This window comes from Gossypium raimondii, chromosome 8 (assembly GCF_025698545.1).
Source record: "Gossypium raimondii isolate GPD5lz chromosome 8, ASM2569854v1, whole genome shotgun sequence".
Taxonomy (NCBI): Eukaryota; Viridiplantae; Streptophyta; class Magnoliopsida; order Malvales; family Malvaceae; genus Gossypium; species Gossypium raimondii.
The window spans coordinates 4,484,675-4,502,402 of record NC_068572.1 but is presented as its reverse complement, the minus strand read 5'-3'; the positions used below and the strand labels follow the sequence as shown (position 1 = coordinate 4,502,402).

The 17,728-nt window shown below is 33.2% G+C and overlaps 4 protein-coding genes across 4 annotated transcripts; 1 reads left to right on the top strand and 3 right to left on the bottom strand.

The window, feature by feature from the left end:
- Nucleotides 1–3,276: 3,276 nt before the first annotated feature.
- Nucleotides 3,277–5,148, top strand: LOC105790411 (probable protein phosphatase 2C 49). Its single transcript, XM_012617989.2, has 3 exons — nt 3,277–3,609; nt 3,774–3,974; nt 4,066–5,148. The coding sequence occupies exons 1-3, from the start codon at nt 3,433–3,435 to the stop codon at nt 4,870–4,872; spliced, it is 1,185 nt and encodes a 394-aa protein (XP_012473443.1). The 5' UTR covers nt 3,277–3,432; the 3' UTR covers nt 4,873–5,148.
- Nucleotides 5,149–5,609: 461 nt separating this feature from the next.
- LOC105790414 (ubiquitin-40S ribosomal protein S27a) lies at nt 5,610–6,320 on the bottom strand. The gene has a single exon (XM_012617994.2). The coding sequence runs from the start codon at nt 6,231–6,233 to the stop codon at nt 5,763–5,765; it is 471 nt and encodes a 156-aa protein (XP_012473448.1). The 5' UTR covers nt 6,234–6,320; the 3' UTR covers nt 5,610–5,762.
- An 871-nt stretch (nt 6,321–7,191) lies between these two features.
- LOC105790412 (peroxidase 5) lies at nt 7,192–8,600 on the bottom strand. The gene is made up of 2 exons (XM_012617991.2): nt 8,252–8,600; nt 7,192–8,170 (listed from the first exon to the last, which is right to left on the bottom strand). The coding sequence occupies exons 1-2, from the start codon at nt 8,468–8,470 to the stop codon at nt 7,385–7,387; spliced, it is 1,005 nt and encodes a 334-aa protein (XP_012473445.2). The 5' UTR covers nt 8,471–8,600; the 3' UTR covers nt 7,192–7,384.
- Nucleotides 8,601–12,721: 4,121 nt separating this feature from the next.
- LOC105790413 (peroxidase 5) lies at nt 12,722–14,101 on the bottom strand. Its single transcript, XM_012617993.2, has 2 exons — nt 13,781–14,101; nt 12,722–13,694 (listed from the first exon to the last, which is right to left on the bottom strand). Exons 1-2 carry the CDS (start codon nt 13,997–13,999, stop codon nt 12,909–12,911), a joined length of 1,005 nt encoding a protein of 334 aa, XP_012473447.1. The 5' UTR covers nt 14,000–14,101; the 3' UTR covers nt 12,722–12,908.
- Between the last annotated feature and the right edge of the window lie 3,627 nt (nt 14,102–17,728).

Genomic DNA, 17,728 nt, shown 5'->3' with positions numbered 1-17,728 from the left:
CAGAGGCTTAATACGCACTTTAGTCCTTGAAGTATATCCCTTTTCTCACTTTGGTATGTAAAATTTTTTTTGAGCCCACTTTAGTCCTTAACATTATTGGACATTCCTAGTTTAGTCTAGGATACCCAACCAATAATATATTGTCATGTGTCATATGATGACCTTACAATGACATCATCATATGAAAATTCTTAAAATGAAAAATAGAAAAATTATTTTATAATTCAATCAATCAAAATTTATAATTGGTAGATTTTAGATATTTTAATATTTTTAAAATTTTATAAGTCACATTTACTAAGCTTAGACATTAGATCGTTGTCTCTTGGCTACGATAATTATTTTATAATTCAATCAATCAAAATTTATAATTGGTAGATTTTAGATGACTAAATTGGATACTTTTTTTTCAAATTATTTAAATAATAAAAATATTATTATTTTAATTAAATAATAACTTAAACAATATTTTGATTATTCTAAATTTTCTTTTACTATCTAAAGACCAAAATCTTAAAAATTATTATTGAGTGTTTGATCATTCTAAAAACTTTGATAAAAATAAAAAGAGCATGTGCACGATCATGGATAAATGAAGCTTGCTCCAAACATTAAATAGGAGCCAAATCAAATAAATATGTTGCCAATAACAAAGATGAAGTACTAAAATTAAATATTAATAATTTGATATAAAAATCATTTAATTTTCATTAAAATATTTTTAAATATAGTTTTTATAAAAATTGATTGTATTACTATATACAATTTTAATATTTTAAATGTAATTAGCGAATGTATGACATAACAATTATTACTATTTTGAATAATTTTAATATTTTTATAATCTTTTATGATTTCTAATCATTTTATATTTTTTACAATATTTACAATATCTAATAGTTTTTTATAATTCTTGAATTGTTTTTAATAAATTTTATTATTTTTAAAAATAATTCTAACATATTTTAAATTTAAAAAATATAATTTTATTTATATATTTTTCAAAGTTTTTTTTGTAAATGAAGTCGGCTTCTTTTTAACTTCTAAATGATTCAACCAGCGACGTCTGATAAAATTAGAGATTAAAATAGAAACATCTAATAATATTAGTGACTAAAGTCTAAAAACAACCTTAAAAAGCAAAGTGAAAAAAATGATATATTTCAGGGATTAAAGTGTGAATTAAATCTGAAAAATTAACCGTACGCTAAAGAAACTTCATGATGGGAAAGGCTAATGCTTCAATATTCCAGAAATATCTGAACCGTCCAAAAACCAACGGGTCCCACTGATACTGACCAGACGGTGTTGATGCAGTTATGATGATGATCTTAGATTTCAGTTTGTTTGGACTCTTTGTAATTAACAGTTTCGCTCTCTCTCCTAGATTCCATTCATATAGGATGACTAAAGATTTCATACATATGAATTACTCCTATTTACTTTAAATTATTATTTAATAACAAATATTCTTTTTTATTTTAGATTGAATTGTAAATACATAACTATAAATATGATTATCTGATTAAGTCTTAGTTCAATTGGCATGAACATTATTCAATACAGGAAGATATATGTTTGAGTGCGCTGAAGCATATTATCCTCCTATTTATGGGTTGGGGATGGGCTATTAGTAGTTCTAGACATTATATAAAAAAGAACAAATATAAAGGGTGTTTGGTAAACAGAGTTTTGACTATTTTTTAGTTGATTTGAGCACAAATGGATGCTTGAGTAGTCAAATCCTCTAATTGTAGTGTTTGGTGAATGAATGTTTACAAGAGCTCGTTGAGCTAAAACCTCCAAATAAAAATAAAAAACGTAAGGATGGGCAATGTTTTTCACAGCTGATTGGGAATGAGATATGTAAAATGACATATCTAATCATGTTTGCTAAAAAATTACTCATTTTGCCACATGTTCTTATTTGTGGCATGTCCTTATTTGCCATTTTACATCTATCAGCTTTCAGCTATCTGTTAAGTTTTACCAAACACTTTTAAACAAACAATTAATAGAATTAGTTGGTCAAACCAGCCACTGCAATAAACAATCAGCTATCAACGAATTGCCAAATAGGATCATAATTAGAACCTATAATAAAATTATTTAAAAAAAACTATAAATATGACTAAGATTTTTAAATAACTTTTTATTTTTATTTAATCTAGACTCCTTTAAAATATTTCAAAATTGCTCCTAATATTTTACAGAATAACTTTACTAGTAATGCTTTGGTAGGTGTTGATATTGTTGTACAAGCATTTTTGTTCAAATTATGCTAATTTATTATTATCACATACAATAATAAATAATTAAAGTTAATTTAATTAAAATTTAAAGAAATACCATTACTTTCGTTTGATAAATTATAAAATATAACTGTTACTTATTTTTCATTCTAAGCATTGGTCCTTAATCAAAGTGGCCAAGTTGTGGAAGCTACGCGAAGGATGAATCAGTCATTTTCCAACGAAGCTACGTCTTCCGCCATATAATCAGTACACGTAATTATTGGACAAATATTTATCTCACGTAATTATTCATGCATTGTTATCATAATTTTATATGGTACATTTTCCAATTTAAAATTTAAAATAAATTAGATATTTATAAAAAAAACCAAACAAAAATGTTGTTATAATAATTTTATTTTGTAAGTAAAAGGGTATTTTAGTCTTGATGTTTGATTGGTTGGTGCGAGCTTAAATATAATATTAAAATATTTATCTAATATATTTAAAAATAATTAATGAAAATATATAATTACGTAAGTAATTAAAAAAGATTTATGAAGATATGGAAATCCAAAATTGATATAAATTAATGATTAAGACCTAAGAATATTCATTCCTTTTCTCCTAAAATAATATAAAATTGACCGATTTATTATTTCAAAATTGAAATTAAATCAGATTTTTAATTAAAAAAAATGTATTCATATCTGTTTAAAGTTAGATAAGATTCGAATTAACTTTGACTCGAAAATTACAATTATAAAAAGAGAGAGAGAGAGAGAGAGAGAGAGAGGTGGGGTGTGATGTGGGAGTGACGCGTGGACGTAAAAAACCAAAAGGAGGATCACGTGTCCGTCAAGGCAAAGCTACTTTTTGGGTGCGTGGGTGACAACGGATCCATTCCACACAAAATCAAAAGGCTATTACCACTTACACGTGTTGACCAAACCCCCCATTTCTTTTAACCCGTTTTCCCAATTCCCGGTTCGTTACTCTTTCTCCCCCTTCCTTTTATATACCAATTCAACCCCCCATTACTTAATTCACTTTCTCGCTAAAAAAAAAAAATCACTTACAGATCGTTAGAACAAGAAAAAAATCTAAATCGAGTTTGAAGAGTTGCAGCTTTGTTGCGGCGGTTGTTTTGTGTGTGTGTTTGGGTTATGGTAATTGTCCGAAGAAAAACAAAACAAAGATGGTAGCGGAAGCTGAGGTTGTTTGTCAACAAAGGGTGCCGGTGTTAGATGTTCCATATTTCGGTAAAGGAAGTAACATCGAGGAGATTGATGAAATTGTTGCGGTTTCGTCGCCGGTTTCTTCACCCAAGCTCGGAAAAGTTGGCCTTCCCGCCGATCTACCCACACCTCAACTGGTTAGTCTCTCTCTTTCCATCCCCCCCCCCTCGTTTTTTTAATGTTTGTACAGATCCTGAATTTTGAACATTAGATTTGTGTGTTTGATGAGTAGGATTTGGTATGGTTGAGATTTAAATTAGAGAGCATATGATTTTAATTTTAAGAGTGATTGGTATTTCAGGATGTGAAATCTGTGGAAAAAATCACAGATCCGAGTATTGGAACTACTACGGTGGTGCAATTTGTTCCGGACATTCGTTCAGGTAGTTTTGCTGATATTGGACCTAGGAGATACATGGAAGATGAACATATTAGAATTGATGATCTATCTTCGCATTTGGGTCCCCTTTTCAAGTTCCCTAAGCCTAGTGCTTTTTATGGGGTAATAATTGCAATCTTGGCTTTGTGTTTTGCTGCTACTGCCTGCTTGAATTTGATGTGATTTTGTAAATTAATTTAGGGTTTTTTTCCAGGTGTTTGATGGTCATGGAGGTCCTGAAGCAGCTGCTTATGTAAGGAAACATGCTCTTAGATTCTTTTTCGAAGATGTCGATTTTCCTCGGACTTGTGAAGTTGATGATGTTTTCATGGAAGGGGTTGAGAATTCCCTTAGTAAATCGTTTCTTCTTGCTGATCTTGCTCTTGCTGATGATTGTACTGTGAATAGCTCTTCGGGCACTACAGCTCTTGTTGCTATGATATTTGGAAGGCATCTAATGGTTGCTAATGCTGGTGATTGCCGAGCAGTGCTATGCCGAAAAGGGGAGGCAGTTGATATGTCTGAAGATCACAGACCTATATATCCATCAGAACGGAGGAGAGTAGAAGATCTGGGTGGCTTTATAGATGATGGGTATCTCAATGGCGTTCTATCGGTTTCCAGAGCCTTGGGGGATTGGGACATGAAGTTCCCCAAGGGTTCTTCGTCGCCTCTCATTGCAGAGCCAGAGTTTCGACAGGTGGTTCTAACAGAGGACGATGAATTCCTCATCATCGGGTGTGATGGGATTTGGGATGTTATGTCGAGTCAGCATGCAGTTAGCATAGTTCGAAAAGGATTACGGCGGCACGATGATCCCGAACAATGCGCTAGAGACCTCGTGATGGAGGCCTTACGTTGCAACACATTTGATAATCTCACCGTGATCGTCGTATGCTTTTCTTCACCTGATCACCTGGAACAACCATCTCCTAGGCCAAGAAGATTGAGGTGTTGCAGCTTATCAGCAGAAGCCCTGTGTAGCTTAAGGAGTTTATTGGATGCCAATGCCAAGTGGTGAATGTAAATAGGATTTGAAAGTTCAATAGGGTTTATATTATTATCATTACTGTTTTCGGCTGCTTCAGTTAGAGCTACAAAAAAAAAGCAGCTAGAAGTTTTGCAGGGGATGTTTTTGTGGTGGATTATGGGCAGATGTACACAGAGGATGGTGGTGTAGAGATGCTATCATTTATGGATTCTTTTTTTCCTTAAAATCCAGGGTGGTTGCCCTTGTTCATTCGTGAGATTGTATGTACATATTATCGTCAATAAAGGTCTCAAGTTTTGATTTTTACATGCTCCTGCATCATCTTTCCTCATCATAAACAGACGAGCACGGGTTGAAGTACTCTGAAACTTATATTTTTTTCTACTCACATAACAATTTCATAGAAACACCAAAGATTGCAGACCATGCATGTTCATGCATGTTAACAATTCCCATAACCCGCTTTTATCAAATTATTCCACCCATTGACATTCAACAAGCACGAGTCCCGGAAGTTGAAATATTCATGACTGGGTTTTACCCTGAAAACTCATATATGCTTTACATACCATATTATTAATCCAACCATTATGCAATCAGAAGCATCTTCATTGACCTACAACTTAAAAACCCAACATGAAGACACAGGTCTAATCCAATGCTGGGTTTAAATTTTCTAAAGATTGGGAATTGGAATTGAACACAGAACAACATAACATGAGCAAAGGAAGATCAACAAATCAACAATCATCAACCAAACAATAATCTGTAAAATGCCCTTACTTAGATTCAGAAAAGCTAAAATTGATGATCATATCCCAAGTATCGTAACATTAAAAAATTAAAGAGTCGAACGATAATTGGAAATTAAAATCCCGTCTCTCATACTAACAAAAGATCGACAAGCTAAAGGTGGAAACTCAATCGCCACCAGCTTTTTGGTAAACATAAGTAAGTCCACACTTACCGCAATAGTGCCTATCAAAATGGTTAGCCATGAAAGTGCCAGCCCCACACTCAGCATTGGGGCACTCTTTCCTCAGCCTCTGAACCTTGCCGGATTCATCGACCTTGTAGAACTGGAGCACGGCGAGCTTGACCTTCTTCTTCTTGTGCTTGATCTTCTTAGGCTTGGTGTAGGTCTTCTTCTTCCTCTTCTTGGCGCCACCCCTGAGACGGAGAACAAGGTGGAGAGTGGATTCCTTTTGGATGTTGTAGTCGGCTAAGGTGCGGCCGTCTTCGAGTTGCTTACCGGCGAAGATGAGGCGTTGTTGGTCCGGGGGTATGCCTTCTTTGTCTTGGATCTTGGCTTTGACATTATCGATTGTGTCGGAAGACTCGACCTCTAGGGTTATGGTCTTCCCGGTTAGGGTTTTCACGAAGATCTGCATTCTTAGTGGCTACGGTTTGCCTCAGCTGAAGAAGCAGAGGAAAATGGGTTATTGAAGGTGTCGGCTAGGGCTTCTTTATGAGAGAAAGAGTGGTTTTTATAGTGTCACAAATATAATGCACATATTCATTTCGGTCAAATTGTATTATTAGTCCCTGTACTACGAATAAGTTGTGAATTTAATCTCTATAATCTAATTTAGTAAAATTTAGTTCTTTCTTTTTTTGAATTTTGAATTTTGAAATTTCAGTATTGACTTAAAAGGGCAGCATTTAAAACCATTAGATCAAATTCTGCTATTAATCATGTACGTGTATAAGTTATGGATTTGATTCTTATTCTTCAATTTAATTACTTTTAATTTTAAACTTTTGAATTTTGAAATTTTAGCTTTGAATCAAATGACAATCCTTAAATCCATTAATTAAAATGATGTGACTTTTTGTGAGTATTACGTGAATGGCAAATTAACATATCATTACACATATAATAATATGTTTCTTTGCACAATATTTTAAAATAATATAATTTAACAGTTATAGTTTTGTTTAGAATTGAAATTCAAAAAGTATGGATGCTAAAATAATAAAATTAAAGTACATAGACTAACTTTGCAACTTACCATAATACAATGACTAATAAAAAATTAACATTTCTAGTTCACTTGGTTTAAATAATATACACTCAAATAAGTTCTTCTAAGTAATAGTCTATTAAATACAATAACTAAGTCTCCAATATATGTTATATTTAATTTGTATAATTGAGTTGGTATGATCTCGATAAAACTCTAAAATAAAAGCGGCTTTTCTTACTTTAATCACTTCAAGTATGGTATTTACTTAAGCTCCTTTGAAATAGTTTTTAATTCAATCTTTTATTAATTAAAAATTAATAAAATAAATAGTACTTTTATCTAGTTGCAAATTGTGTTGCACTTCACCACACAATACTCTTAGTTTTGGTGAAATAAAAAATAAATAAGGATTCAAATGCAGTATAATTTACATTTAAATCAACAACTGTAGTTGTAAGGAGTTGTTGGTGAAACAAAATGAATGAATGAAAAGAATGGTAATTAAACAAATTAAATAAGCAAGTATGGCTTTGAAAGATATATAGGTGGGAGTAGGAGTCGTTTCAAGTAACATATCAGTTGGGCGCACTGCAAATTCTCCTGATTTCACCTTGTGCACCAGTGAGAACATCAAGGGAACCCATACGCACCATTGACTTGCCGAACTTTTTAGCCCACGCAGCACCCTGCCTCACATTGTTCAACACCAAGGCGGAGGTCAAGGAACTGTCCATCAATGTCTGGTCGGAGGTGAGCAAACCACGACGACGCCTCAGTTCAGAGTAGTACTTGTTGTCCAGGCGGTTGGGTGTGACACTGTCAAGTGGCACTGTGGTTGGATCCCCTCCAGCACCAGCCGCAGATGTTGGGGGTAGGCACTTGGTTTTCAAAAAGGCAGCGTAGTTAGGATCAAGAGAAGGGTCTTGGGCATGAGTGGCGTTAAAAGAGTAGAGTCGGTTGGAAATGGAAGAGCAATGCGAGACACCAATGGAGTGTGCCCCCGATAATGTCACCATCTCATCCACTGACATTCCTTTCCTTGCGAAAAGTTGAGCAATTTGTTGTGCGCTGAAGGATGGCGGAGGCAGGTTTTGTGTTACTTCGTCGATAATAGAGACCCGGCCATCCCGGCGGCCGGCGGGAATGGCGTAATAAATCCCTCCAGCTTTGTAGGTGCTGTCACGGGCAGCGAATGCGATTATGTCCGCACAAGACACGGTTCCTGGACATTGTGCCTCGATTTGGGCTTTGGCCTCATCAATCACCTCGAAGCCTCGCAAACTTGGGTTATTAGCAGGGTGGTCCATCTCTGCTGGGGGTTCTCCGGGCACGGACCTTAGAAGGACGGAAGCATCACAACCCTGAATTTGCATGCAAAGAGTAGAGTTAGAGGAGGAAATGAGTCAATCTATCAATTATTAAGCAAATGAGCGTATACATACCCTGACGAAGCAGTCATGGAAATACATTCGGATGAGGCCAGCAGCTATGCCAGGATTAAGTGACACCGCTTTGTTTACAGCTTTTCTCACAATGGTCTCTGCGGATGGACAAGTTTGTGTATAGAAGCCCACCTTCAAAGATGCAGAAGCCACGATTGAGCAGCCAAGCATGAAGGAGAGCAAGGCAATAAAGTGAAATTTCGAGCACAACAGTGTCATTGTACCTGATATATATAATACAACAGAAGAAAAACTTATAAATTAAATGAAAGCAAATTAAAAGTAGAATGGAAAGGGCTGAGGATCAGAATATGGTGGTTTGTGCAGTTGGGATTGGAAGGTTATGAGAGTGGAGATGTTGGATGGAGTATTTATATATAGCCATAGGTGGAGTTGGTGGTGATTACTTGTTGGAACCAAGAACGTGTTTAGTGTTAGCTGTAAGCTTGAAAGCATAGCTTGAGGTTGAAGTGTTCCTTTGTTTTGAACCATTCAGAGGCATGCAGCAGCTTCTTTGTGAGTGAAGAGGAAGAAAACTTCAGATTCAGACATACATATATTACTTCATCTCCTTAATATCATATATATATATATATATATATATTCAGCTCTGACCAAGCCTTTCAACTCTCTATTCTAAATTATTGCAACGAGAGTTATGGGTTTTCTCAAACTGTAATAGAGCTGCAGTAATAATATTATAATGGTAAATTCATATAGAACACCGCCTGCATATTCCACTATTCTCCTACTCATATGGATGGTTTCTTTTTCTCTTTTTATTTTTGGTGCTACTAAAATTGATGCATATTTTATTCATCCTTTCTTTGTGTGATTATTATTTTATTCATCCTTCAAATCTATCAGATAAATGAAAATTTAACTTCAACTTTCGTATAAAAAGATATTCAAATTTTATATAAGATTATGCACATCGTTGCAGACATCCATGACTTGCAAAAATTATTACCGCTTGACATATATATATATATATATATATATATATTAGCTAATTGAAAATGAAGCCTATGGTATAGAAATTGTTTTTTCTCTGTCAATGAAACATATTTTATTCCAATGTCAAAATGGGTATTACAATGTCAGCGCCATCAATGTGCTTCTCCATGGCACCAAGTGGGATGCCTAAATATTGTGATGGCGATGAGTGACGGGAAGATATGCTGTATTGGCAAGTAGATGTGTCTGAACTGATATAGAATTTGTTAGTTTTAACTTTGTTTTTTTTCGAGTTTAACCGTGCTAAATTCGTCGAAAATAAATTTTTTTATCTAAACAATATGTAAATTAGTAGTATAAAGAGTAGTATCGATCCCGCAATAATTTACTTAACTATCTGAATCTATAATTCGTTACAATCAAGATTATATCATAGTCAGTTTTTATGTCCACAACTTGTGCCAACTTGCACCAAACAAAAGAAAAAAAAGATTAAATCTATAATTAAATAAATAACCGAAAACAAAAAAAATATATAAAAAACACAATAAAAGTAACAAATCAAAATTAAATTCGAATAAACCAATAAAACGATGCTTGGCTTCAGGCATGATTTTGACTCTAGCTTCGAACTGATCCTATACAATAGATTTTTCTCTCCAATTAATAAGTCCATTATAGTGATTGAGGAATAGCTTCAGACCACTAGCCCTTTCGTATGTAAATTATAAGTAGAAACAACTCGACAATTAATCCTTACTAAGGGAATAAGCTTGAAAATAGCATAACGTTGTATTATGCATAAAATTGTAGGTTTAGCCAATATTCTTCAATTGGATCATTTTTAGTTCATATACTTTCAGATTTCAAAAGTTTAGTATTATGCAAACGATTTCAATTAAATCCATTAAAATTTTTACGAGTAATATATAAAAATAACAAGTTGACACAATATTATACAACTATTATTTGATAAGTACTGCAATTTTAATATTTAAAAGTAAAATGACAAAACGGTCAAATTAAAATAGAGAGATATTAAGTCCCCAACATAGAAGTAGATGAGCCACAATTGATATAGTATTTTAATAGACCTTGAAATTGCTCCATTCTTTTGTTCACTTTTTTGATTTGGTATTTTTTGTGATGGAACAATAGCAAGAATAGCTCTAAACTTTAGCTAATCTTTAATGTGATATATGTACTTTTAAAATCGATTTTGATACCTAAAGTTTTTTACCTGACTATTAAAATAATATCTATTCAGTGGCGCAGCTAGGGGGCTGGTAGGGGCCTGACTCGTTTAAAATAAAAAAAAAATTATTTCGGCCCTTTATAATTTATAAAATTTTAAATTAGTAATGGTAAATTTATACTTTGGCCCCCAAATGATAAAAAAAAGATTTAATCTTTTAAAAATATAAAGATATAAAATATTAAAATAATAAAATTATATTTTTACTATTGTAAGAATATACAATTTAATTTCGGCTCAAAAAGAATTTTCTTACTCAACCACTATAATGTCGTTAACTTTTTTTGATTGATATGGAGAAAAATTATTACGTAGATAAGGTCCATAAGGAGTAGTAAATTTTCCTCATCATTTGACATCCATCACCCTTTTGTGCCACTGTTAAGAAACTAAAAGTTAAAATGTTGAAGCGTTTATTATTAACCAAAATTGGAAAAAGTAAATTAGCTATATATGTAGATGTCAACTAGTAATAATTTTTGCAAGTCATGAATGTCTGCAACAATGTGCATAATCTATTTGAAGGATGAACAAAAACAATAATCATTAAGAAAATTGACAAATCAAAACAAATTACAGATATGCATCAATTTTATTAGCAGCCAAAAATGAACAGAAAAAACATTTACATGAGTAGGAATATGCAGGCGGTGTGCTATATAAATTTACCATTAAAATAATATTACAGCTACCGAAACCCCATAACTCTCTTAAGGCAGCAAGTTGCAATAATTTAGAATAGAGAGTTGCAGGCTTGGTCAGAGCTGAATATATATATATATATGAAATTAAGGAGATGAAGTACCATATGTATGTCTGAATACAAAGAAGCTGCTGCATGCCACTGAATGGTTCAAAACAAAGGAACACTTCAACCTCAAGCTATGCTTTCAAGCTTACAGCTAAAAACTACACACGTTTTTGGTTCCCACAAGTAATCACCACCAACTCCACCTATGGCTATATATAAATACTCCACCCAACATCTCCACTCTCATAACCTTTCAATTCCAACTGCACAAACCACCATATTCCGATCCTCAGCCCTTTGCATTTAATTTATAAGTTTTTCTTCTGCTATATTATATCAGGCACAATGACTTTGTTGTGCTCGAAATTTCACATTATTGCCTTGCTCTCCTTCATGCTTGGCTGCTCAATTGTGGCTTCTGCATCTTTGAAGGTGGGCTTCTATACACAGAGATTAAAAGAAACCTGCTGAAACGAAAAATAAAGGGCTCAAAGGGGAGGAAGGTGCAGTCAATGTTTGAAATTCAGGACGAGATCCTGTCGTTAAATGAAAAGAGAAAGAGGGATATGGCTTTGAAAAAAATAGAGGGGAAACAAATCGGAGGCCAGAGATGAGGTGGTGGTGAATGCTTCATTGTCAGACTCAGACATTAGCAATAGAAAACAAGTAATCCTTAGAGAAGCAAATGAGGTGTGGGAAATCGGAAAAAAATTAGGTTTAGTATTCGGGGGGACGAAAGGCTAGTAATGGAAGAAATAATGAGGTTGGAAGAAGGTCAAGGCTGAGTTTATAGAGTCCAGATACAAGCGGCCGATCAAGAAATAAATTTGTCACAATTTATATCGACATTATTAGTACAATTGAAATGCATGTTAAATTAAATCAAAAGTTTACTGATACAAATACATTTACTACTTGGCATGGCCAATTAGACTATCCTAGGTCATATATGATGCGAAAATTAATTGAGAATTCATATGGAAATCATTAAAGAACCAGAAGATTATTTAATTTAAAGAGTTCTCATGTATTGTTTGCTCGCAATGAAAATTTATTACTAAAAACTCATTAAGTAAAGTTAAGATTTAATATCTTGAAATTTTGAAATGAATATGAGCTCATTCATCCACTATGGGGATGATTTTGATATTATATGATTTTGACAGATACATCTACAAAATAATCACATATGTGTTATCAACTCGCGGCCTATGGTTTGCAAGATTATTTATTTAAATAATTAATCTTAGGTTATGCAATCAAGACAATTCTTGCTAATACTAATGAGTTTCTATCTCAAGCTTTTATTTATCGTTGTATATGACTTCGAAAAACTTTTGTAAAGCCTACTATTTTTAAACATATTGGTTGAGGGAAATTTTTGGACGCCTCCAATGAATATTGAAACCATTACTTTATATGAGAACAAAGCGAGATTATATTGATTTACGTGCTATAACACTTATAAGCATCAAACCAATAAGTTATAAATATTTTTCACTAGGCAGGAGTTAAATAATGATTTATATAATGTGAAAATAATGATTTACATTTAAATGAACAACTGTAGTTGTAGGTAGCTGTTAGTGAAACAAAATGAATGAATGAAAAGAATGGTAATTAAACAAATTAAATAAGCAAGTATGGCTTTGAAAGAAATATAGGTAGGAGTAGGAGTCGTTTCAAGTAACATATCAGTTGGGCACACTGCAAATTCTCCTGATTTCACCTTGTGCTCCAGTGATAACATCAAGGGAACCCATATGCACCATTGCCTTGCCGAACTTTTTAGCCCATGCTGCACCGTGCTTCACATTGTTCAGCACCAACGCGGAGGTCAAGGAACTGTCCATCAATGTCTGGTCGGAGGTGAGCAAACCACGACGACGCCTCAGTTCAGTGTAGTACTTGTTGTCCAGGCGATTGGGTGTGACACTGTCAAGTGGCACTGTGGTTGGATCCCCTCCAGCACCAGCCGCAGATGTTGGGGGTGGGCACTTGGTTTTCAAAAAGGCAGCGTAGTTGGGATCAAGAGAAGGGTCTTGGGCATGAGTGGCGTTAAAAGAGTAGAGTCGGTTGGAAATGGAAGAGCAATGCGAGACACCAATGGAGTGTGCCCCCGATAATGTCACCATCTCATCCACTGACATTCCTTTCCTTGCGAAAAGTTGAGCAATTTGTTGTGCGTTGAAGGATGGCGGAGGCAGGTTTTGTGTTACTTCGTCGATAATGGAGACCCGGCCATCCCGGCGGCCGGCGGGAATGGCGTAATAAATCCCTCCAGCTTTGTAGGTGCTGTCACGGGCAGCGAATGCGATTATGTCTGCACAAGACACGGTTCCTGGACATTGTGCCTCGATTTGGGCCTTGGCCTCATCAATCACCTCGAAGCCTCGCAAACTTGGGTTATTAGCAGGGTGGTCCATCTCTGCTGGGGGGTTTCCAGGCACGGACCTTAGAAGGACGGAAGCATCACAACCCTGAATTTGCATGCAAAAAGTAGAGTTAGAGGAGGAAACATGATGAGTCAATCTATCAATTATTAAGCAAATGAGCGTATACATACCCTGACGAAGCAGTCATGGAAATACATTCGGATGAGACCAGCAGCTATGCCAGGATTAAGTGACACCGCTTTGTTTACAGCTTTTCTCACAATGGTCTCTGCAGATGGACAAGTTTGTGTATAGAAGCCCACCTTCAAAGATGCAGAAGCCACAATTGAGCAGCCAAGCATGAAGGAGAGCAAGGCAATAATGTGAAATTTCGAGCACAACAAAGTCATTGTGCCTGATATAATATAGCAGAAGAAAAACTTATAAATTAAATGCAAAGGGCTGAGGATCGGAATATGGTGGTTTGTGCAGTTGGAATTGAAAGGTTATGAGAGTGGAGATGTTGGGTGGAGTATTTATATATAGCCATAGGTGGAGTTGGTGGTGATTACTTGTGGGAACCAAAAACGTGTGTAGTTTTTAGCTGTAAGCTTGAAAGCATAGCTTGAGGTTGAAGTGTTCCTTTGTTTTGAACCATTCAGTGGCATGCAGCAGCTTCTTTGTATTCAGACATACATATGGTACTTCATCTCCTTAATTTCATATATATATATATATTCAGCTCTGACCAAGCCTGCAACTCTCTATTCTAAATTATTGCAACTTGCTGCCTTAAGAGAGTTATGGGGTTTCGGTAGCTGTAATATTATTTTAATGGTAAATTTATATAGCACACCGCCTGCATATTCCTACTCATGTAAATGTTTTTTCTGTTCATTTTTGGCTGCTAATAAAATTGATGCATATCTGTAATTTGTTTTGATTTGTCAATTTTCTTAATGATTATTGTTTTTGTTCATCCTTCAAATAGATTATGCACATTGTTGCAGACATTCATGACTTGCAAAAATTATTACTAGTTGACATCTACATATATAGCTAATTTACTTTTTCCAATTTTGGTTAATAATAAATGCTTCAACATTTTAACTTTTAATTTCTTAACAGTGGCACAAAAGGGTGATGGATGTCAAATGATGAGGAAAATTTACTAACTTCTTATCTACATAATAGTGAGTCAGGTCAAAATTAAATTGTATATTTTTGAGATAGTAAAAATGTAATTTCATCATTTTAATAATTTATATCTTTATAATTTTTAAATGATTATGTAATAGCCTGTTTTTCAGTGGTGTCGGAAACAGTGGTTTCGGGGCCACCAAATCTAATGGGTAAGTTCGTAAATATTATTATTTAATATTTACGAGTCAAATGTGATTTAAAAAAAAGGTTTTTGATTTGATAATTTATGTTATATAAGTGATTTATTAAGTTCAAGTGGTATTAGAAAATGAGGTATCAGGACCTTGTTTTTATAAATCGAGCCGTAAATATTTTTATAAATATTTACAGAGTGTCATTAAGGTGGTATTAAAGTTTCATTAAGAAATTTTAACGTTTTGATAATTAATTAAAAGAAAAGGACCAAATTGAAAAAAAATAAAAAGTGCATTCCCGGGACTCCGTTCCCGTAAATTGGACTCGTCAATATTTTTAATAAATATTTATTAAGCTAGTTGTGTAGTTAATTAGATTTCGGTTAAGTGAATTTACTTGAATTAAAAGAAATTAGGTATAAGGACTAAATTGCATATAGGGTGAAAGTTGAATCATAGATTAAAGAATAATTAAAGGGACTAAAGAAGCAAATTACACCATTATTTTTAATGAGGCCACATAAGGTGTAAAATTATTATTATATATATTATTAATAAATTAAAGTTAAAATATATATTATAATATGTTTTACTTAATATTTAAGTAAATATATATATATTATAGTAATAAAAGAAATAAAGAAAGATAAAAGCAAAACTAAAGAGAAAGAAAGAAAAGAAAAGAGAAAGAAAGAAGAACTCATGGCTTAGGGGTTTCAAAGTTCCAAGTTCAATTGGGTAGTTAATTTAGTCCCCTTTTTCTTGTAATTTTTATGTTTTTGGAATCCCGGTGTTAAGTACTACCCGACTTATGTAAAAAATTTAGCAATTATTGAGTTTATAAATGTTGTTAATATTGAATAATTTTAGTTTTAGGGTTAAATTGATAGATTTTAAGCTAGAAATGAAAAAGGATTAAATTGTAGAATAAATGGTAAATTTTGAGTAATAGGGACTAAATTGTGAATAATTAAAATTTAGAGACTTAAGTGAAAATAGGGAGTGAAATTTGTATGAAAATATAGAATTAAATGTGAAGAATAAAAATTAGTCTCGATTTAGGGACTAAATTGAAATTTAGGCAAATATTGAGTAAAAATTTGAAATATTCAATATAAAAAATTGAATTGTGTTATATTGATGAATTTTAATTGTTTTAATTTTGTAGTTAACGTCGTACCAGAATCCTCGACTAAAAAGAGGAAAGATAAAGTCAATGTCAAATAGCTTGGAATTCCTGGTTTGTATTTCTATAATCTGAACCTAGTTACTAATTGTTGTATTTTGATTTAATGCATATGGTAAGTGGTTAAGATGAGTATTTGACACTTTGATATTGAATTGAATTAAATTTAATTGAAATTGATTGAATTGATATATATATTACGAATGTATTGATTATTTGAATTGAAATGAATATATATGTGTAAATGTGATAATGTGCAAATATGATAATTGGATATTGGTTATATTTGGAAAGTGAATTGGAACCCTATTAACTGTATCGGACTGAGTCGAATATAGATGGCATGCCATAGGATAGGAAGAGTTCAGGGATTTCTTCGACTTCGAGTCAATGAGGCACTAGGTGCCAATTTACTTCGGTTTAACTGATGAGACACTGGGTGTCAAATTTATAAAGCACTTGGCGCAGTTACTACTTCGAATTTATTCGATGAGGCACTGGGTGCCAAACTGGTGTGTTGGTTAGATCCGTGTATCCGTCCGAGTCCGAGTCGTGTTAATAGGGGTAATTAAATAAAAAGGTACTATGATTGGTATTTGATGATATTGTACGTGAATTGAAAATGGGTTAGTGAATTGAAACATGAAAATGAGATACATGAATTATGTATTCGTGAATTGGATATAGAATGGATATTGATATTGTTTAAATGATATGTGGATCAAATTATGAAAAGCTATTATATAGCAAATGATAAGAATTAAGTATGATATAAAATGGTGTATTTATGATTTGAGTATTGAATGGCTAATGCCATTGTATGAATAAATGTGGTTTTAAATATTCAATTGTGCTTATAATTAATATGTGTATATTATATTATCTTGTCTTTAAATATTTGGATTATAGAAATACCACTGAGTTTTACTCAGCGTACGGTTTTGTTTTATGTGCACAGGTTAGGTACTTAACTTTTTATCACCGATTCAGCATCCAATAACGATCCCGAACTCAAATGTTTGATGTTTATCCTTTGTGTCGGTATGTACCTAAGGTGTCTAAATAATTGTTATTTTCTGGATGAATTGTAAATGAGGTTATAAGTTTAATATTAGTTTGGTAAATATATATATAAATATGTGTTTGTTTTTTGAAGCCATATTATGGCATGGTAAATTAAACTAAATCTAGATACGTGCATTTGGGTTTAATTCTATGTTTAAGTGCTTATGAACTAGGCAAATTGATTTGGATTAGGTATGTTTATAATTTGGATTAAAATGATGCTTTGATGACTTGTTTTAATGATACGAAATGTTTAAGAATTCTACCTGTTTGATCGATAAACTTTAGTAATGCTTCGAAACCTTATTTTAGCGACGAATATGGGTTAAGGGTGTTACATTTAGTGGTATCTGAGTTTTATAGGTTTAGCCGATTCTCGAACTAAATCGAGCTCGAAATTGAGTCTAGAGGTACGTGCCATAATTGAGTCAAATTGAGTCGGGATTTGGATGCTGATATATTTGTTTTTGTTTTATAGTTGAAAATGTCGAATGATTATAATGATTATGTTGATGATAAATGTTATGTTATACGTGTATATATATGAGAGT